At 33.8% G+C, this 22,932-nt stretch overlaps 1 protein-coding gene, 2 long non-coding RNA genes and 1 pseudogene across 4 annotated transcripts; 3 read left to right on the forward strand and 1 right to left on the reverse strand.

The window, feature by feature from the left end:
* Positions 1 to 1,693: 1,693 nt before the first annotated feature.
* Positions 1,694 to 2,901, reverse strand: LOC132053606 (uncharacterized). Its single transcript, XR_009414185.1, has 3 exons — positions 2,662 to 2,901; positions 1,915 to 2,024; positions 1,694 to 1,822 (listed from the first exon to the last, which is right to left on the reverse strand). It is a non-coding gene; the product is annotated as an uncharacterized LOC132053606 (long non-coding RNA).
* Positions 2,902 to 3,446: 545 nt separating this feature from the next.
* LOC132054270 (subtilisin-like protease SBT5.4) lies at positions 3,447 to 22,019 on the forward strand (annotated as a pseudogene).
* Positions 7,909 to 11,271, forward strand: LOC132053605 (uncharacterized). Of its 2 annotated transcripts, XR_009414184.1 has the most exons (3): positions 7,909 to 8,210; positions 10,636 to 10,888; positions 10,992 to 11,271. XR_009414184.1 is itself a non-coding variant. In XM_059445692.1 (2 exons), the coding sequence occupies exons 1-2, from the start codon at positions 10,642 to 10,644 to the stop codon at positions 11,102 to 11,104; spliced, it is 360 nt and encodes a 119-aa protein (XP_059301675.1). In that variant the 5' UTR covers positions 10,528 to 10,641; the 3' UTR covers positions 11,105 to 11,271. The 2 variants fall into 2 exon arrangements, 1 of the variants encoding a protein (XP_059301675.1); XM_059445692.1 differs by lacking the exon at positions 7,909 to 8,210 and having other exon boundaries at positions 10,528 to 10,888.
* LOC132053607 (uncharacterized) lies at positions 11,409 to 14,080 on the forward strand. The gene is made up of 3 exons (XR_009414186.1): positions 11,409 to 11,726; positions 11,831 to 11,932; positions 13,083 to 14,080. It is a non-coding gene; the product is annotated as an uncharacterized LOC132053607 (long non-coding RNA).
* Positions 22,020 to 22,932: the final 913 nt, after the last annotated feature.

Here is a 22,932-nt window from a genome sequence, read left to right on the forward strand (position 1 = left end):
CACCATACTGTTCCTCCATATGGCAAAACCAGTTCCATTGAAAAGAATTGGGACTAATTGATAACTAGGGTTTTCAGATGGATGAATGTAATAGGGATGCGATGGATCTAGGGTCAATTCTATAAATCCTTCAGTATTACTCGAATTAGTAACGTTACCAGTATTGTTTGCTGGAGTACCCATACTAAACGACTAATACAACAATATTGTAGATGAATACGAAGAACAGATTGAAACCACCAAAAAAAAACCCTAAATATCGATCGATAGAAATGGCAAAAAAAACCTTCAGACACACTATTTCTATACGTATCAAGAAGTTGAAAAGATGTTACCAGTATTCTTCTTAACCTGAAGAACCAAGGTGCGTCTACAATGGCGGAAATCACAAAAAAAAAAAAAAAAAAAAAAAAAAACTCAAAGAAAACTTCAAATCGAACCTAGAAAGATGAAGAAAAACTTGAAACCCTAACTCGAGGGTAATATCGGACGATTGCGGAACCTTAGATCTTTCGATTGAACTGCTCTGATACCATGTTAAGCTCTTGAATCGAGTAAAAAAAGAAGAACAATGATAATGAAACCCTAACTTTGCCAAAAGAGAAGAGAGAACAAGAAGATTTCATTTCGTGGAAAGAGAAAACATGAATCTGTGTCTTTTCACCCGACTTGAGATGCCTTCTATAGTTTGGGCTTTTCTCGGTTGAAGTGCCGAGTAAGAGTACATAACAGTGTAAATGAAATAAACTGAACCAAAACTATTACAAACCAAAATATACACTAATATATACAACTCATATACAAAGAATGCTTAAGCTATACATATACTGATCATGTAATGCCAACAAGGTAAAACATACAATTCGCATAGAAAATAACATAAAATAATGTTTTTAATTATATGTCGTGTATATGTCACTGTATGTCCGTTGCGCTAGTACATTGGCTACAAATAACATATATTCGGCAAACATACAACATAAACTATTTTATTTGTATATATTTCATAAATATTTGTACAACTGATAGCTTTGCAATGCTCTAATGCAAAAGAACGACAAACAACGACATAACCAAGTAAAAGAGAAAGCAACGTGGAAAAGTTGTACTTGTAGTGTGAGAATTTGACTTTGGACCGACCGACTTCTTCTAGTTCAAAATCGACTCAAACTGTCAAAAAATACCACACGTGCGGCGCACCAAGCCATACATTTAGAGACTAAAAATCTATAGGTTATTGAAGGTGCGGCACACCCAGGCCAAATTTCGCGATGCGTAATTTTTTCAACTCATTTCCATGTGTACTTGGTTCACATGTCCTAATTAGCTTGATCTGCATACTCGTGAATTACATACGGATTTAGATATGGTTCGCTCTATTTATAGTGAATTTGAATGGTTAAGCTTTGGTTAAGTATGGTTCGCTCGGCAAAGAGGGTTATTGGGTGTCGGCCATGCATGCGCATCCTTGGATTTTGGATTATTATGGCATTTTCTATACATACATACGATTTACAGCAGACTACACGTCATTTTATCCTCTTACCATTTACTAATTTAAAATCAAATATTAGTAGCTAATTCTATTTGCAACTCGACAATTTAAAATAGACTTTTCAAGTGATTAAAGCTAAATATTATTTAATGGATGAAAATGGAAATGCTAGTGATTACTTAGCAAGTAAAAACTTGCAGAGGGAGGATTAAATATTACTCCTACTTACATTGAATAAGAGATACAAATTTCTCTTCCAAATCAGCTGCAAAACCATTAATACGCCTTCTATATGAATAAAATATGGATTCCTTTGCTTTATCTTTGCTGGATGAAGAAATATGATAGTGAAACATTTCTTTAAATAAATGTGTAAGATAAACTTTTGAGCAAAATTGTTCGTATAGAAGTTTTCATACCCTCCCAAGAATGTTGCTAGGAAATTAATGTGGAAATCTGATACCCTCTGGAGAATTGCCCTTGTAAGAGCTGAGCCATGCGAGTGCGATCCCATATATACCACGTAAGACTGCATTCGAAGAATATTGATTTATGTAAAAGAAATATTCTTTTTTTATATATTTGTATTTGAATTCACTAGCCCGACTAATCTGATTTCGTGCCGCATAAGTCCAATAAGAGATAAAGCGCTCAATACCAAGAAGTTAGAGGTATTCACGTAAATTGCCCTTTTTTGGAGGCTACTATTTAAATTTTTGTCCTCAGTTAAACAATGGCTAAATTTGTCTGCAAAAAGAAAAACTAGTGCAACTGCTTTAAATGTGAAATTTAGCTCATTGGACTAACCAAGACAAAGTTTAAAGACTGGCCTATAAAAGGGGAAATAGTGCTTAAAATCCAAGACATTTTTAATTCCTAAAGTTTTTCTGATTAAGGGTGGATATATTGTATAAAACCGACCACATATGGGTCAAGAATATTTCTTCGTTTTGTTCTATAATTTTTTTGTGATCATAATCTTCTAACTCTACAAAAATGAACTATTTAGGTTAATAACAAAAGAAGAAATATTCTTGACCCATATGAACGTTATTCATCTTCTTTACGACGATATTAACCTAAATAGTTCATTTTTTGGGACTTAGAAGATCAGATCATGACTGCAAAAAATTATACTTATAAAAGATAGGATTTACACAAATTACCTTTTTGGTTGCAGAAGCTGGTGATGTCCATAAAGAGAACAAAAAGAAAAAAAAGAAACAAGAATGAAATTTTCGGAGAAGACATTGTTTTACGAGGAACAACAATAACGGTTTCTCATATATATGACGGTGTTTGATGTTGCATCTGCTACGATTTCATCATCCAAAGAGAGCCATTTTTCCTATGCGTTTGAGGAAATCATGATAACTCAGAAGAGAGAAAAGATTAAGTCCCGTTGCATGTGTTGCGGGGTGGAACATTTTAGTTTTGTTTGCTTTCATTTTATACTAAAAGTTATATATCCGATTTGTTTTAAGTCATAGAAAGTCGAATTAATTGCCAGTGTAATTTATCCAACCCGTGGGCGATGTCCCTCTTTTCATGTAAATGTCCAAGTACCAATCATACTAACCAATAGAAAAGCCTAGACTTCAATATCCTACAACGACATTTTTTTTTGTTTACATGTGTGGTAGACTAGAAATTGGGAGTAAAATCACGTGTTGTCTACATGTCAATCATATGTTATATATAGAATGGATATATACATAAGACTAGAAATTGCGAGATTACAAGTTAGAGCCCAATAAAAAGATTTCAATTATAACTTTCCATGCGATGGTCTCTGGAACCAGATGGTGGGTATTTAACACATTTGGCCGCTCGGCCAAAATAATTACAACTACTAGTCAAATGTACACAAAGTATGTATAAACTATGTATATTATAGATTAATATACAAAATATATATATATTTCCTACTATTACTTTGATGGATGGCTGTACTGTGTAAAAATCCTTTTTTTAATAAATGATACTCTCTGTTATTATTGCAGTGCATCCTAAAGTGATATCAGTTTTCCCAAATGAAATGAGAGACTTACACACATTCCGTTCATGGGATTTTCTATCTTTGGAAGAAAATGGTGTGGTCATGTCAGGTTCTTTGTGGGGAAAAGCCAAGCTTAGGCAAGATTATCATTGGAAATCTCGACACAGGTATTTACTCTTTTTTTTTTTGTCAGCCTTATTTTACATTTCAATGAGGTGATCATACTAATATCACCTTGCACCTCACTTAGGTGTTTGGCCTGAAAATCCAAGTTTTAATGACCAAGGCTATGGGCCCATTCCATCAAGATGGAAGGGTTCTTGTCAAAATGATGATGATAAGGTTCCATTTTCTTGCGATAGGTATGTCTGAAAGTTTTACTATATGTGAAGCTTGCCAACTCATACTTGTTCGATGTCTTTCTTTATTGACAAATGGAATAGTATTGTAGGTCCCACTTTCAAACAGTCAAACACCTATTTCCTTTCTTCTTTACCATACTTTACCACCTCCTTAATTTATCTTCTTTATGGAATTCAAGTAATCAATCCATCATCATTTTTTTTCCTCTATTTTTATTATTCGAAAAAAGAAATAGTTAAGGTAAGTAAAAAATCTGAAATTGAGCACCTGAATAGTTTTAAGGTGTCTAATTTGATACATACATGATACCCACACAGACATTTAACTGACCAAAAAAAAAAAAATTGAAATTTGAAAGAACTGAAAAACTAGTAAAACTGAAGAATATATCTGCAAATTTTACCGGTGGTCATCCAAAAATTATTTTTCTATTTTTTGTTACAATAACAATCGTCTAACTTTAATAATTATCACACAAAAATTACTTTTCTATTTGTTTATCACATAAAAGCCATCCAACTTTAAAGTTCCCACAAAATTTATTTTTCTCTTTTTTTTAAAAGGTGTTTATGACATTTACTATACAAATGGGTATATTAATAAGGGAAAAATAGTCAAATCATATTTTCTTAACATTACTGATAATGAGTTAGAATTGTCACAAAGAAATCAAAATAAGGAAAGCAAATGTAATATTGTATACCAGAGCTAAATTAGTGTTATGAAGCAAATTATTGTGGGAGGTTTCAAATTTATCCCAAATGTAACTAACATATTTTGGAACGCCGTGTAATTTTTTTCATGCAAAATATTAAAATTCAGGTGAAATTTGCTTTTTAGTTAACTTGACTGCATGAATGACTTTTATGTGACAAAAAATAGAAAAATAATTGTGTGGTAAACTTTAAAGTTGAATGATTTTTAAGTGAAAAAAATAAAAAAAAAGTGTAGTGATAAATTTAAAATTGAATGACCTTTTATATCATAAAAATAAAATATTTTTATATAATTAACTCAAAGTTAGAGGACAATCTATGATAATTACTCAAAAATATCATAACGAATTATGGTCTCCATATAATAAAATTGGTTTAAAAGTTTGATAAAAACAGAAAATGTGAAGAAAAAAAAGAGCAAGGGAAACGAGTTGGAGAAAAACAGTGGAATGGGAGCAGGTGGGTAAGTTGCTTCACCCAGAATAATACTTTTCGGTATGTCTCTATTCAAAGGACATGCTAGTTTCTACCAATCTAAAAGTGGCAAATGAGTAGGTCGGGTCAAATTTGGACAGATCAATAGCGAGTAATTAATGATCCAACATGTTGAAAGCGCCAACATATAAGTAACGGGTCACAATTCAATCCGCACGACCCAATCTCCCCTCCTTTTTATGTTGTTTTTTGAAAGAAAAATAATGTGAAAACTAATGTATTTTTCTTACATAATTAACTTAGGTTCTTTCAAACTTTCATAATTCTCAATCTATAATTTTGATTTTGTATATTTGGATTTGGGTTGCATTTTGACCCATCGGATCATTAATATAATTATAGGGAAAACAACACAAAATATCCCTAAAATGTAAAATATTTATCCGCTCATGCCTCCTCCTAAACTAATTCCGCTGCTTACCCAACCGGCCGAAAATATTTACCCGAGTACCCTCTAGCCCAAAACCCTTCCTCTACAATATCATCGCAGTATAGTTATATATCATGATGGTATCATGGAGGACTAAGAGAAGGACTGGAGCAGTCCTCCATGATATCGTCTCAATATATTTACATACCACGATGGTATCACTGAGAATCGAGGAGTGTCTCATTGAAGGACTGAAGCAGTCCTCCACGATACTATTACAATATATGTAAATGAGATGATGGTATTGTCACGTCCCAACCGGAGGGCCATGACGGGCACCCAGAGCTAACCTACCGAGCACCTCTAAATATACTTCCCATATTCATATCTGGGTGGACCGCATGGCTAACTCATAAGTATCATAACTATAAGAGTATGAGGTCAAAGATAGAAACACGTCTATATAAACATCATCAACTATGTCCATATGTACAAGCCGATAAGGCTGCCAAAAATGATATACAACAACATGAATCGATAAGGTTACTGAACATCTAACTGTATACATCTGTCTACGAACCTCTACAAGAGTATAAAACATCATAAGGACGGGACAGGACCCCGCTATACCCATATGTACACAAAAGAATAATACGGGGCAAGCGTAGCTCCGGGACAAATGGAGCGCTGCGTGCAAATGCGATGAAAGCGACCAAGGGTCCTGGTCCGTCTCTCTCTCTGCGGGCACGCGGGCATGAACGCAGCGTCCATAAATAAAAGGACACCAGTACGAGTAATGTACTGAGTATGTAAGACAAGACTAACAACATAATAAAAAAAATATGAGAGAAGCGTGAGATACGAGAAATAACCTGTACATCTGATTGCCTCTCAAGGCGGATATCACGCATGCTTAGCTTTTAAAAAAAATATTTTTCATACATATATAATATAATGGTCAGTGTTGTGAAACGTACAGCCCGATCCATAAATGTTAGTGCTGCGAAACGTGCAGCCCGATCCATATATCATATCATCCCGCGTCCGAGGCATCATCATAACATACCCACTGCAGTGGTGTGCACATCTACTTATCGTACCCCGCCGACTATAGCGCGGCTCGATGTGAGAAAATACATACATACATACATACATATATATATATATATATATATATATATAAAGCATGCACGAGAGCCCAAATAAATGCCATAAATCTATCGGAGTGACGTAAGGTCGGTAGACTCCGATGTATCATCATGGAATCATCATCATCACTATATCTCACCTTGAAGGAACAAATATCATAAGATGAGATCAACAACAATGAGTAAACGCCAATATTCATAAAACAAGCTCAATAACATCATGAGAATATCAAGAACTATAAGTTTTGGCATCTTTGGACATGAAATCATCATCATCATCATGAAGAGCATTTATCAACAATATCATAAGAGCCTTGAGAATCATGAACTCCTGACATTTTTAGGAATTGGGATATTATGGAGATCGTGTGAAGGTTTACAACAAAAGAATCATGCCTTAAGAAAGAAAGGGTTAGCCTTAACATACCTTTACGTCTTCTTAACTACTTAACGTTCTCCTCCCAAGTTCGCAAATCTACATTCAAGAGTATTCAGACTAAGATTAAGTCTTGAATACACTCAGAAGTTCAAACTAGAGTAACTAATGGGCTAGTGAAATTTGGGCAGCACTTCCCCTATTTTATTGACTTCCACCAAATTTCAAATCAACTTCCAACAACAATAACAACATTAATAATTCCATATTTAAGATATTATAAACAATTTATACGTAAAACAATCCAAAAATTCCTTCCAAATTCCATTCATAATCAACAATTCCAACACAATGTCCCATAACTTTTCTTACCACCATTTTCTTCACTTTTATGACTTATTAATCTCCAAATGAACTCAATATAAGAAAGAGAGAGAGAGCATACCTCAATCTTTAAGAAACCTAGCTTCCCCAACCTTGTTTCAAACCAAAACCACCATAAAATTAATTAAGAGCAAAGATCATCATCACCCATGGATTAACTTAGGGTTCCAAAGCTTGAATTTCACTTAAATTTGGCTTAGGAAATGTATGGATGAATCGGGAGTGTAGAGAGAACTTGAAGGATTTAGAGGATTCTAATTTTTGGGTGAAATAATGTTCCAAGTCATGAGCCTCTTATTTATAGGAGAGAGAAAAAAATTTCACCGCCTGCAGTTCGACGGCAAGGTCGACGGTTCGTCAACTCGCCACCGTCGACCTGCGGCAGCCCCTGAATCTCGCAGAGTTTTTCGACGGTAGGGTCGACGGTTCGTCAACTTAACCGTCGAGTTGCTCTGCTGCAAAAACTCAGATTCTTTTCTGGTTTAATTCGCCTCCAATTCTTCCGATACTTGCTATACACAACTTAAACTCCCGCATACACTACCAGAAAAGCGCCTTTTAGCCACGGTTCCAAAAACCATGGCAAAACTAACAAAAAAATACAACTTTCTCTACGATGTGAAAACCGACGCTAAAATTCAGTGGGAAAATTAGGCGGGTACTAAATTTTACTCCCTCCCTTTATTTTTTCATTTGCCCCCATTTATTTTTCTATTTTGCTTTTGTTTTCCTCTTTCATCAAAAACTCCCTATACCCAAATCGGCAGCTTCACCCAAAATCCCACTAATTCACCAAAAAATTCGTCTGCTTCATTGTCCCCAGCTTCAAATAGTAGCGGAAAGTGGTAGAATCACTTAATCCAGGTAACAAATCTTTGCTACCTAGGGTTTTAAGGTCAAAATTTTTTGTTCAATCTTCAATGGGTTCCTTTTAGGGTTTGTGTTTGTGCAAAATCTTGGAAGTATCTAGGGAAAGGAATGATTTTGGAAAGAAAATTCCCTATGCATGAAGAAATTTGGTGTTTTTTTTTTTCTTATTGTTCATACTAGTCATGAATGAAGATTTTTTTTTAATTGGGTTATCTGAAATTTTGTATTATATATGTCAGTGATTTCTCCTTTTCTTTTCAGTTCTGAAAAATTGAAATGTGTTCATAGTGTCTTGTCGGTTTACTTTGTTTATGTTACCATGAAAATGGATGTTCAACATGCCTTTACTAATCTTTTTGTCCTATTTGGATTCAAGCCTTCATTCGGTGCTAATCGATACTGTTAGACACCATGCTTTAAGGATTCTATTGTTTATGCCTAAAATGAGGATTTAGCTGCTAATAGAAACGGACTTGTATTGATGATTTAGGCAGAGTTTTGGTTAGGGGTGTGTTTGGTATGAAGGAAAATAAGTGAGATTCTTAATTATTTTCTTGTGTTCGATACTTAAGAAGAAAATATTATCCTAAAAGAAATTTTGTGTGGAATGAAATGCCGGAGAGAATTCCTATAGCTATGTGTTATTAATATGCATTTTTTTCTTCTGATGCTCTTTCAACTAAATGATGAGATGAAGAAAAATGGAAAGCAACAAGTGTTTGTTTTAACATCGAGAGATCTTCGAGCTTTCGAGGACTTGATGGATCATTTGAGATTGAGATGAAGAGTGAGTTCTCGAGGTGGGTGAATTCAACTTCAGGAAATTTAACTACAATAGTTTCCAGGAAAGTGAAATTTAATAATAAGATAAAGTTCTATCTTAATGGTACTGAAAAAAAGGTATGACAGAATGTGAGAGAAGAGACAATAGTAAGTGTACTATCTGATATGGGTATCACGATTTATCAGACCACTATAAAGAAATTATATCCACTTAGTATGACCACTAAGAATTTTCCTTCGATGGAGAATGATACAATTTTGATGTGTACTGATTTAGACCATGAATGAGGGAGTGGAAGTCCATTGGGGTTTTACTGATTTATACCCTGAATGGACGAAAACGGCAGCTTCCACCACACCTGAGGGCTTATTTTGTCTTGTGTCTTTTACTCTTGAACTTGTCATGCAATCTGGATCGGTATCTTTTCGTCCGGTTGTCCTGATGAAGCTTTGGAACTATAAATTAATGATGAGTGTCCATGTATACTCCATCTTAGATTAATTTCTGATCAATATTCTGGTGTGAAAACCATAGTATATACTTGATGATCCCATCTAGTCAATGAAAATGTTCATTCCAACATGATTGATAAGTGTTGGATTGGATTGCAAAGCCAATTAGATCGGATGAATTCTCGGATGGTGTAGTCCAATTTTTGGACTTTGCTTCTTACTTGTGAGTTGTGAACACTTCTTAGAGTTTGTGTGGGATTTTCCTGTTTCGGAAGCATAGTGCGATCAAAACCACTTGTGACCACATAAGAAATTGACTTATGTAATTCTAATATCCCCATTTGTGTTGAGCTTAAAGTCTTCATGGCTCAAGATATGTCCAGCAGACATTAATGGTGTTTCTAGGAATAGGAATAGGGTAATTTAGTTCCACAAAAGAAAGGGGAAGTGTATATCTAAGGGAACTCATTATTAATTAGTTTACTAGAGATCACATTAGATCTTCACAGTATTCTAATATCCCTATTGTTCACTGCAATCCTCTTCCAATCCTCTTCTTTTACTTCCCCTCCTATTTTACTTATCAACTAAATTGTGAATCCATAACACTTCTTTGTTTAACTTTGCTACCTTCCATTAACCAATCTAAGCATTAGTTAGAAGTCAAAGGTAAAAGGATTAGAGTTGACCTCATGTTTTCTTATTCTAACTTTGCTGCAAAAGTAAGTTAAGTCATGTTTTCTTATCCTAGGTAAGTATGTAGATGCAAAAACAGAATCTTAAGTATGACATACACATGCTAATTGTTAGGCTAATTTCCAGCTATTGTCAATCCCCACTTCAACAAGTTAATCCAGAATAAACTACAAAGTCATTTAGTCCTCTAAAACAGGATATGTGTCATTAGGTAAAATTTATCCTCCAAACCATTCAGATATATATCTTTACTGCAAGTTGCAAAAAAGCTGAACTTAATTCATAAAATAAAAGAGTTTCTCAGTGACCTTGTCCACATCCATATGACTAGAAAGTGTTGTACCAAATAGTTGATCCGAAACCAACAATATTTAGAACACACGGAGGAAGTCCAGCCTGTTAAAATTCAAGAGTTATACATTCTCCCTCTTTTTAGTGTCTTTAAGTAATTTATAAGTATTAAATTCTTTTAAAGCAATTCCTACAGGAGAATATGAAGCGAAAACGCAAGAATTCAGCACAAGCAATGTTAGAAAGCCTACGAGGACGGCAAGCTGACAACAATAGCACAACTTCCCAAGATTTGCAGCAACAAATTAGTGGGTATCAACTAGATGACCAACTTGATAATGAGAACCTAACAACTCATACATTCGGTAATGACAACTTGAATTCTTCTTCAAGCTCCAATGAAGCTAACTCAAAAAATAAAGAGGAGCCCTTACTTGTCAAGATTAAAGGTTTAAAGTAATCTCATATTAGAGTTGACCATTGATTTTTATTCTTTATCATTTTTTGTTATTTTTGCTTCCAATTAATGGTGATTGCTCGTTAAAATGGTAGATATTTTGACTGGAGAAGTTACAACTGAAAAGATGCAAGCAGATCGAGTTTGGAACTTGGAAAAAAATAAAAAAAATTGTGGTGGAACTCAACGCGGATGGACAAGGATGTGATAATGGTTCAAACTTGCTTGTGAGATTTCTTGGCAAACTTTCTCAAAAGTCAATAATTTGTCCCATATCAGTTAAGAGATGGGATAGGATGCCTGAGGCAAAAAATCGCCTACAATGGCAGTTAATTGAGGTAACTATCTAAATTCTTTCAGTTTCAATGAGTGTATCTTTTATCATTAGATATTGATTGACGAATAAAATATATTTGAAGGAGAATTTCGAGTTTGATTATCTTTGTTCGAATCAAATGGGTGATGCGTACTTTAGGCGATAGATGGAAGGCCTACAAATATACGTTAAGAAATAAAACATTCTACCCTAGCAAAAGTAAGGAACAGATTCTTGCTAATCCTCCTGAAACTGTGGATTCTAGTGATTGGACTGCTTTTGTGCATCACTATAAAGAGGAGAAGATGAAGGTAATTGTTCTTTTATAAAAGAAAATTTTTCTCACTTAATTCATGTCCAATATATATATATATATATATATATATATATATATATATAATTTGATGTTTGAGAATTGCGTACACAAAATGAACAAAATGCAATAAATCGAAGTAAACTTGAAGTCCCCCATGCCGGTGGTAGCAAAAGCAATGCAAGGAGAGGTCGTCAAATGGTAAGTTTCTTGTCCTTGGATTTTATTTTGGAAATCACTTTATTGTACCAAATAAAATGTGTTGCATGCTACTTATTTTTTAATATATACTCGATTAATGACAGGAGAAAAAGTATGGAAGGCCTGTGTGTTGAAGTGAGGTTGTTTTGTCAACTTTACTGAAAAAGAATGGCAATTATGTGAATGAAGAAGGGAAGATTATAGCTGTAAGTTCCAAACACTTGTCCATTTTCAAACTTCAATTACAATGTTGATTTCCTAGTGATAATTTTCTCAGTAATGTGAGTGAATCTTTTTAGATGTTAAGTAATTTTTGATTTTGTAACTGTTGCTTTAGCTACACTGAAAAGTCAATCAATTTTTGCAAACACTAAAAAATTACTCCAGAACTAAGGAAAGGAAGGATCAATATCTCCATTGAATCTATTATCATTTTCAATTTTCAGTTTCTACATTCCATCACCCAGTTAGTTGTGAAGCCTTAATTGGTTCAAAATTCTTAGTGAAAATGCTTATTCTTTATCTTTTGCTCAGACAAGTTATATCCCTGTTTTGGAGTTGTGCAAAAGTAACTTGGCAGTGCAGTTGGCACAATCAGTTGTGCATTGGTAAATCATAGAATGTTATCTCTCAGTAAGTTAATACTCAGTTTGCATAAAATGATAAGACTAAATGTGATGCTTTACTGAGATCTTGCAGGTAAGGTATGATTTCCATATAGTGTGTGGAATCAGTTTTTAACTAGGACATTTTCATTGTGACTACATTTAATTTTCATTGTCTCTTATATCTAGCGAATACACTGCCCGCTAGCCGCCCGATAATTGTTAACCCGATATCAAACCAACCGATATCTTTTCGGCTGGCTAGCGGATTAATACATTTAAAAGCCGATAACTGCTATGCCGAACTGTTAAGTGTATGCCTATTGTGACTGCGTGAAACAAAAACTAGCAAATCTACCATCTTTTAAAGATACTGGAGTATCCAAACTCAGAAATATGATCATTAATAAAACAAGATATTAGGAATTGAACAGCAAGAAGCATTACAAGATTAAACTATATTGTAAGAATTGCTTTAGCTACACATAGATTCCTAGAGATTAAAGAGTATTGACATGACTGCCTTTCATAATCATAAGTACTATGGCTGTGCTTATGATTATAAAAAGCAGTTATTTCTATGCTTAAGTTCTTGTGATCACCTAGATTGCACAATGAGACTCCTGCTCATGTCTCCGTATCATTTTATTCTTTTCAATGTAATTATAATTTAGTGAGAATGCTTTCTTTTTTCCTGGGATGTTAGCAACGTTAGTATGAGAATGTCTCATTTCTTTTATGTTACTTGTAGGATAAAATAACGCAGCATCTATCTGAAGATCAAGAACATGCTGCCACTTTAGGTGTTCCATTGAAGATATTGGCTCATCCTAATGACGCCATTGGAAAAGCATATGGAGCTGAACATTCTGGTCGTGTGCGTGGTTTAGGTGGTAATGTTTGCCCCTCGACTGCTTTTGGAATGTCTAAACATTCAATTAGTCATGTGAATCTTGGTGGTTCTAGTAATATGCCTCATCAACGTGTTGAAGACCTAGAGAAGCATGTAGAAACCTTGGAAGGGAAGCTGACCGGATATGAAGAGACCAAGGAACAACTTGTGGAGACCAAGGAACGCCTTGTGCAAAACGAGAATCACTTGGCAACTCTTCATAGGTTTTTACAAGCTAAATTTGGTAGTGAGTTGCCTAGTTTCACCTTAGATTCTTCTTAGCCTTTTGTGCATAGTATGCTTTTGAATTTAAACCACTAAATATGTGGTGAACCTCTAACTTTTTGCATTTCCATTATGCTAGCAATTGTGGTATCTTTTTTGTATAATCAAGGCTTGAAACTTATGTTTTGGTATATATGATAAAGTAGAAATTGAAACTTTGATCTTTATAGCAATACTTTTTGTATTATGACCAGTGTAATCTGTGAATGCCTATTGTAATTGTGTTTTGCAAAAAAAAAAAAAAAATGCACATTTGCCACGGTTCAACCGTGGCTAAATAAATATGATTATTTTGTAAGCAAATTGCATAATGCCTTAATTAGCCACGGTTCTCATGTGGGTAATTAAAAATTTCAAATATAATTCTTTTTTCCTGCAGCCAAATTTACCCATGGTTTGGCCGTGGCTAAATGTAAAGGCAAGCGTGGCTAAATAAAGGTAACCACGGATGCTAAAACCGTGGCTAATGCGCGAGCGACGCCCCGTATGGGCACGCTTGTAACCGTGGCTAAACTGTTGTGGCAAAGTTGTGTTAGCCACGGTTTTGGTGCCCTTTAGCCACGGTGTTGCGCGTGGCTAAATCCCGCTTTTTTTGTAGTGATATGTGGAATAATCATATAGAATCTCTTATAATCTTGAGAACAACCTTACTTACTAGCTTCATATCGGCTATCTTACGACGAAACTCAGCGTATAGAATACGGGGTATAACAGGTATCATAGAGGTTAATCTGAGAAAAGTGTGTCTTTTTAATAAATGAACAACGTGATACCATCTCAGTATATTTATACACCATGTTGGTATCTATTTTGGGGGCATTTCGGGTAAATAGTTTCAGGGGCATGAAAGTAATAGAGGTATGAGTGGGTAATTATTTTGTTTTCATGGGGCAGCGACGTTCTTTCCCCTTAATTATATTTGATTCGTTTGATCCAATAGTTCGATGAAAAGTAATAGAGTTCAATTGTTGGTTCAAGTCAACAAATGAATAATAATCCAACCTGTTTTTGAATAAGTTGGACGGATTACGAAAAAAAGTGGATTGATTTTGCCATCTCTGAACTAAAATTGAAATAATAAACTATTATTGTAAATATACAATTTAATGTAGGATAATTTATATCCTAGTATGATTCTGGACCTATACATTTCCACATTCATAATTCAAAGGTGAATGATGATGGTGATCGTTTTCTAATAATCACCCTCTCTGTCTCAATTTATGTGGTACAGTTTGGATTTCGAGAGTCAAACAAGAAAATCTTTGATTGTAATTTATTAGTATGACCTTTAATTATTGTGACTTATAGTACAAATTATGTAGTTTATAAATAATTTTTTTTCAAAAAACTTAAAAATTGTCTGTCCGCATTCACGGTAAAAAAAAAAAAAATTTGACTCTCGAAATCCGAACCATATCACATAAATTAGGACGGAGGGAGTAATAATTAGTTGAAAAGATTTTAATTTGTGATTTAATAATTGTAGGAAACTTATAGGAGCAAAGTATTTCCACAAGGGATATGATGATTTGTGGGGGAATAATAATACAAGTATTCACAACTCTCCCCGAGATTATGAAGGGCATGGAACACACACACTGTCAACCGCCGCTGGTAACTTTGTTCCCAACGCAAGTGTAATAGGTGTCTACAATGGAACTGCAAAAGGTGGTGCACCTAAAGCTAGAGTTGCTGCTTATAAGGTACCATTACATTGGAGAATTTTAATTTTCAAAAGTTAAAAACCATTAGAACAAATATGAACATAAAGATTTAATTTACAAACACTAAAAACGTGAAGACTTTATGTTTTAACATACATAAGCATGTAACATGTTTTACTTTTCAAGTTGCTATTCCTACTTTTTTGGCACAGTTACTTATAAGTAATTATTTTTTAGGTGCTATAATATGAAAAATTTATTTTCAAGTGTGTAAAATTTAAGTTCGTGAAAATAAGGATTTACTTATATAGACGATTGACAGTTTAAGAATTTTACATTGTTGTGTAGTTTAACCTGTTGAAACAGGTAACCCTGCCTTATTTTCCAAAATTACTAATATCACTTTTAAGGATAATTACATGTAGTCATCTTTTAAGTGACTTGATCATATAAAAGAATTACACTATTAGGAGTCAACAACAACATACAGTATAATCTCACAAGTGGGGTCTGGAGAGAGCAGGATGTACGCAGACCTTACCTCTCCCTTTATGGGATTTGTGCTGCTATGACCGCAGGATAAAATGTCAAATTATTTTATTCCATGTAGGTTTGATTGATTTTTTGTTTGTACCGATATAAATTATTTCGGAATTACTTATATCACAATCGTGATATTCTTTTTATACCACAATATGTGGGATAACAATTCGGGGGTAACTATTCCCGAGAGACACAACAAAATGATTAAGATGCCCTTCTCCAGAGAAATTCTCCCAAAGTCCTTTAACAAAGCTAAGGTTAAAATTCAAGTAAAGCTTATACAAGTTTATCTAGTAAAGTCAAACAGTTGTTTATATTATACCCCGTACGTATATCTCATTCTTAAGTCAAAGGAGTTGAACATCCACTAATAAATAATCTCATCATTATTTGATCCCCATATAATAATTCCAGATGATAATTCTAGAAAAGTTTGTTCAAATACCAAACGATGCCTCAATTTATGTCATTTTATTGCATTTAAAAGCTTAAACGATTAGTAGAAGATAAACATACATACTTTGATTTTTCTTTGAATACAAGCTAGGTATGTTGGCCAGCAAAACAAGGAGGAGGATGTTTTGACGCTGATATTCTTAAAGCATTCGATCACGCCATAGACGACGGCGTTGACGTGATCTCCGCCTCTGTTGGCGGAAAACCGCGTCCATATTGTTTGTATCGATATAAAAAATTTTGGGATACTTACATCATAATCGTGGTATTCTTTTTATACCACAATATGTGCGATAACAATCCCGGAATTACTAATCCTTAATGACACAACAAAATGATTAAGATGCCCTTCCTCCAAAGAAATTCTCTAAAAGTCCTTTAAAAAAAGCTAATTAAGGTTAAAATTCATATAAAGCTTATACAAGTTTATCTAGTAAAGCCAAACACTTGTATTATATTAAACTTCGTACATATATCTTTAAGTCAAATGAGCTAAACATCTATCCAGAAGAGTATTTCCACAAATAAATAATCTTGTCATTATTTAATCCCCTTATTATAACCCCACATCATAATTCCAGAAAAAACTTGTTCAGATACCAAACAACGCCTGAATTTATAGAAGTTAAACTTCATTAAATCATAGCATTTGATTGCATTTAAAAGCTTAAACTATCATTAAGAAGGTAAATATAAATTTGATTTCTCTTTGAATACAAGCTAGGTATGTTGGCCAGCAAAACAAGGAGGAGGATGTTTTGACGCTGATATTCTTAAAGCATTCGATCACGCCATAGATGACGGTGTTGACGTGATCTCCGCCTCTGTAGGCGGAAAACCACGTCCATATTTCAAGGACGCGGCGGCAATTGGGGCATTTCATGCCATGAAAGAAGGCATTGTAGTGGTGACTTCTGCTGGAAACTCAGGACCTAATCTTGCAACTGTTAGTAATGTTGCACCTTGGATGATAACCGTGGCAGCAAGTACTATTGATCGTGAATTCAAATCCAATGTCAAACTTCAAAATGGACTTACAATCGAGGTTCAAAATTTTACCAAAATTTCTTATGTTTCGCAATATGTAAAGTATTATATCTTGTAGTATTTAATTAATTGGCCCTCTTTCAACTTGAAAATTTGCATGCACTTGGTTGATCTGGCTTAAGAATTGACCAATTTGAAGTAGTGTGAAGTGTCGAAGCTTAGTTTGGGAAGTAGAAAAGATGCGATAACTTTCTCTGTTTCATCTTATATGGCAGTCTTACATTTTTTTGATAGGTTCCAAAATAGAATGAGACTTTTTTAAATTTAAAAACATTTTTAACTATAAATTATTATTTTTACCATTATTGACATGCTTTTCTATCTTTTAAAAATATTATCACATGTTTAAAACAACAAATTTCAAAAATAACTTACATAATGTGCGAGCAGTCGTAACATTTTTTAAGCTTTATGTCTAATTAAGTATTTATCATATAAAATGAAGAGGATGACATATCAATAATTTTTTCCTCTTCATCAAGTAGGGAACGAGCATTTCTTATCCATTACCAGAGGAAAAATTGTATCCACTTATTAGTGCGGAGCAAGCTAAAGCTGCAAATGCAACGGTTGAAGATGCGTAAGATTTATTGTTTTACTTCTAATGCCATTTTCTATGATGTTTTTCTTTTCAATATGTTTCAAAAAGAATAATACTTTTTTATTTTTAAAATTTTCATTTTACTCTTAGTTATATAACATAGCGATAGAAATGCCATGACATCAACACTAAGTAAGGATACCTTGTATGTGCCAAAAGTATTTCTTTCTTAAATTCTTTATATGTGCCAAAAGTATTTATTTCTTAAATTCTTATATTCAGGCCAACACAGTCATAGAAAATGAAACCGACTTATCCGGTTTAGCTTCCTTCTGAATCACTTTCCCCAGTTTTCAAAAAGGCACCAAGACACAAAAGATTCCGTGTTAGCAACTCCAAGAATGTGATGTAGACGAGTCTAATACAATCTGCAAAGATGATTGCTTTCACAACTTGAATCCGTGACCCAAAAACAACTTTCCGGAGTTCTCATTGTAATATATATTTTTGTGTATGCAGTAAGCTTTGTAAGCAAGCAACACTGGATGGTACTAAGGTGAAAGGGAAGATATTGGTTTGTTTAAGGGGGGGGGGGGGGGGGTAACACTAGAGTAGACAAAGGGCAACAAGCTGTTTTGGCAGGTGCTGTTGGAATGATACTTTGCAATGACCAAATGAGTGGCAATGGCATCATCGCTGACGTTCATCTCCTCCCAGTTTCCCACGTCTCTTACAACGACGGTCTTGCCATTTTCAACTACATCAAGTCTACCAAGTAAGAACAAATTTATGTCACTTCTTGAGCTTAAGTTTTATATGCTGATAGTGTAAAAGTTATTTATATAATCAGGTCATTTATAAGATAATTATTGATAAATCTTATGAGATTGTTAGTTAATACGTCCTTTGTCCTATTTCATGTGATGTACTTTGACTGGACATGATGTTTAAAAAACTTGGAAAGACTTTTGAAATTTACGGTTTAAAACAAGTCATGGATAGTTGTGTTATGTAAATCATCTTATCAATGCTAAAATGAGAAATTTATAATTAAATTATTTCTAAATATAGAAAAGTATCATTCTTTTTTTAATTAACTAAAAAGGATTGAAAGTGCATCATATAAATTGGGACAGAAGGAGTAAAATGGTAAATCTGGGAACCAATATGCTATAACTTGTTAAACTACTCTGATAAGGGTAAATGAATCTTTACATTTTCGATTATCATATACCTTGAATTCTTATTCCTTTCATAAATGGATTTAAATTATATAGGTGCACTTACAGTATAAATATTTCTTACACTATTAGTGTAGTTTAACTCGTGATAGCAAATTAGTAGCTATATTTATCAAGTTATCAATTAAAGTTTATAATATAAAAAAAATTGTAATTATTTTAGTGTTTAAGCTCTATGAATTGGCAGTGTAAACATTTATACACAATCACATCAAATATAAGATAATTATAGGTAAATCTCAATCATTTGCATTAACCTGATTAAATAGCGACTTACCTATTATAACAGGTTAAGTTGTATTAATAGCATAAGAAAATTTACATTGTCAATATATATAATTTAAATCCTTAGTTAATAAGTGTATATGTTATAAAATAATAAAGCAAGGAAGAAGAATATTTTAGAGAAAGAGGCAAGAGAGAAGGATTCTTTTACTTCTCTTGAAGGATGAATTTACAATGAATGGGAACCCCTATATTCATAAAGGAAAACTAATTTGATCCCAGAGGTACTAACCCTAATTTTTCTCATAAAAATAGACATCCACAATAATAAAAAATAATTATACAGTATAAATATTATTGACACCGTTTGTATACAAAATTAAAGCTCTTTGCGTATAAGTGATCAGATTGCTCATAGACGAGTTCAATAACTACTTTATGGTAGCCAATGAAACTAATATAGTTCTACTTTGTCTTAACTAGCAATCCAATGGGTTCGATTACTGCACCAAAAGCAACATTAGGTATCAAACCTGCTCCCACTACTAAAAAACTGCTGAAAAGCGACCTACAAAAACCGACCTCAATGAGGTCGGAAAAAAAACGACCTCATGAGGTCGGTATAAGCATGGTTTTTTATTTTATAATTTTTATTTTACAAAAACCAACCTCAGTAGGTCGCTAATTTAATAATAAATTCCGACCACGTGTGGTCGCTTTTTTCCGACCTCATGAGGTCGCTAATTATTTGCGACCAGCCCATACCAGACCTACTTTTGAGGTCGGTTTTGAGGTCGCTTTTTTTCAGAAACCGACCTCGTGAGGTCGGAAAAATCAATTTTTTTTGGTCGGTTTTTAGCATTTTTTTAGTAGTGTCCGACTATGGCTGCTTTTTCATCTAGAGGTCCTAATTTGATCACACCTGCAATTCTCAAGGTTTGTAATAAATAAGGAATTATATTCTAGTTAATTGCTTATGGAATTATATGCGAGTTAATTGCCTATTACGTTGTTGTTTTTGTACTTATAGCCCGTTTGGCCAAGCTTTTAGAGGCCAAAAATGTTTTGTTCCAACACTAATTATTACGTCAAAAGTGCTTTTCAAATTAATTAGTTAAGCTGATTTTAGAAGCTTAACCAAACAGGCTATTAATTAAAATTAAGAATTAATTCTGCAATTTCTGTTGTTGTATATATAGCCTGATAACACTGCACCTGGAGTGAATATTATAGCTGCCTATACAGAAGGAAATAGCCCCTCAAACGAAGTATTTGATAATCGTCGAACAGCTTTCAATGTAATGTCTGGAACATCCATGTCTTGTCCTCATGTTTCTGGGGTTGTTGGACTTCTCAAAGCTATACATCCAGACTGGAGTCCTGCTGCCATTCGATCCGCCCTCATGACTACTGGTAAGGATTTAACTTATATATACTGAGTGATCGTTTGATATATCATATTTATTTTATTATCTTTTCGTAAAATAATGCAATGTTTAGGTAGTCGCATTGACCAACGTTGTATCTGCTTAGCGATATTCACATTATGTTATACATTTGGATAGAATATGAGATAAGGATACGTGTATTAACTCTACAGTATAAACAATTTAGAGACAAATGCATTTTAAAGTAAGTAATTTACGTATAAGAATCTCTTCATTATATTAATTACTAACAGTCCCTTCGTTATTAATTAATGTACGCACAATTCATGCATTATATTTTCCACATAAATAATATTTGAACTAAACTACCTTGGCAGTGTAATAACTAAAAAGCATTTTACGTTATTGGTGTATTTTAACACGTATAAATCTACCTGTCATATTTGTCAAGTTACTAGTCCCGCTTATATATTGTGGGCAACGGGCAACTATGCAGTTACCTTTAGGTTACCTAAAAGGGTAATAAATAATGTCATATCGGCAGTGATATAAGTTAACTTTTTAAAAATAGTTTAACTTTCATACACTAATAGTGTAAAAAATATTTGCTAGTAAAGATAACTACTCAAAATAAGTGGTATTAATTAACTAAAATAATAAGGCAGAAACTGACTACTGTGCGACTTATCAATAGCAGAACAAATCTTTGCGCTATCTATTATATAGGTAAAATCCTTTTTGAAAATCTGATTTTTATCTAGTGTTACAAATGTATCTAATTGTTTTATCTGTTCTCTTTTTTTTTTTTTTTTTTTTTTTTTTTTTTTGCCTTCCTTTTTTTTCCAGCAAATCCAATAGATAATACAGGAAAACCATTGCTTGATGCCACCAAGGAAGCTGCAACACCATTTGCATCTGGAAGTGGACATATTAGACCAAATCTTGCTGCAGATCCTGGACTAATATATGACTTAGGAGTAAATGATTATTTGAACTTTTTATGTGCATCTGGCTATGATAGTCAAGTCATTCACACATTCAACAAGGCCCCTTATATATGTCCACCACATATAAGTAATTCAAGTCTTTTAGACTTCAATTATCCTTCTATAACAGTTCCAGCTCTTTCCGGCGACTTAACCTTGACTCGTATGCTAACAAATGTCGGTTCACCGGCTACTTACACCGCTCGTGTTGGTCAACCTCCGGGAATTTCAGTAGTTGTGGAACCAAATGTGTTGATATTCAAGAACCAAGGTCAGGCAGAGACGTTTAGTTTGCATATTAAAGCTGTGAATACTACTTATTTTGCTGGCTTGGATCAACGCAAATATGGGGAGCTGGTATGGTCAGATGGTACTCATACTTTGAGAAGTCCAATTACTGTGGAAATTGCACATTGAGATTATACATCATGCTTTGATTATAGCTTAGCTAAGCAACAAGAAGCTTTTTGTACTAGAACGATTTCATAGTTGATTAGTCTTTTTGTGAAAAAGTGTATGGTGAATGAACGTCACCCTCTCACTTAGGTAGGTCTCTGTATCAAAAAATACAGAAGAAAAGATTAGGTCTATTAGATACAACTTGAAGATTCCATATTCGAAGACTGCCAGGTAATTTAAACCCACCATCTATGCTTTGGGGGTTATAGTAGGTTGCTTAGACAAAAGTGCACACAAGTTGATACCTCGTCCTTAGTTGGGCAGGTGAGGGTACCTTGTATTATGCACTACAAACATAGTAGAAAATAACACCAAGTATCCTCTGGTAGCACCTCTAAAAACATATCCAATTTTTAAAATTATTTGAAGTTTAGTCAATTTTGACAAACTTCAAACTTACCCTACTATTCTTGTTGCTGCTTCGCTGTTGTCTTCTTTTTCAGAGCTTTGGCTCGAATGTTGGCCATTGTGAAATCCTAACTTCGCACCTGAGTCTAAAGTTTGAAAAGACAAACTTCACATGCAGGCCTGACTTCTAAAGTTAGACTTTGGCAGAACCGAACTTCAACCCCTCAAAAAAACTAAAATTGGAAACTTCAAAATCAGAATTACAACTTCAGACCCGCATATGTTTGAAGTTGATTTTAAGGCGGCTAAACTTTAAAAGCCTTATAAATTCCCGCCATTCTTTAACCAAGGGCCTAAAAGCAGCTATTTGTGCAATTCAGCTACAAATGTATGCAATGTTTTGTACTTGCAATCAATCCACTAACAACTTACGCTCTAACCTATTTTTTCTTCTTTTCTTTTTTTGGCAACACCTTGAAACATACCTTATTACACTTTGAAGTAAACTAGGTGTATAATTTTA

Source organism: Lycium ferocissimum, chromosome 4, assembly GCF_029784015.1.
Source record: "Lycium ferocissimum isolate CSIRO_LF1 chromosome 4, AGI_CSIRO_Lferr_CH_V1, whole genome shotgun sequence".
Lineage (NCBI taxonomy): Eukaryota > Viridiplantae > Streptophyta > Magnoliopsida > Solanales > Solanaceae > Lycium > Lycium ferocissimum.

What these genes read in the sequence shown, in the direction of transcription:
- LOC132053605 (XM_059445692.1), top strand. Translation starts at nt 10,642, where the DNA reads ATGAAGCGAAAACGCAAGAATTCAGCACAAGCAATGTTAGAAAGCCTA. An exon ending in CTTACTTGTCAAGATTAAAG is followed by an intron (nt 10,889 to 10,991) that starts GTTTAAAGTAAT and finishes TTAAAATGGTAG; the next exon opens with ATATTTTGACTGGAGAAGTT.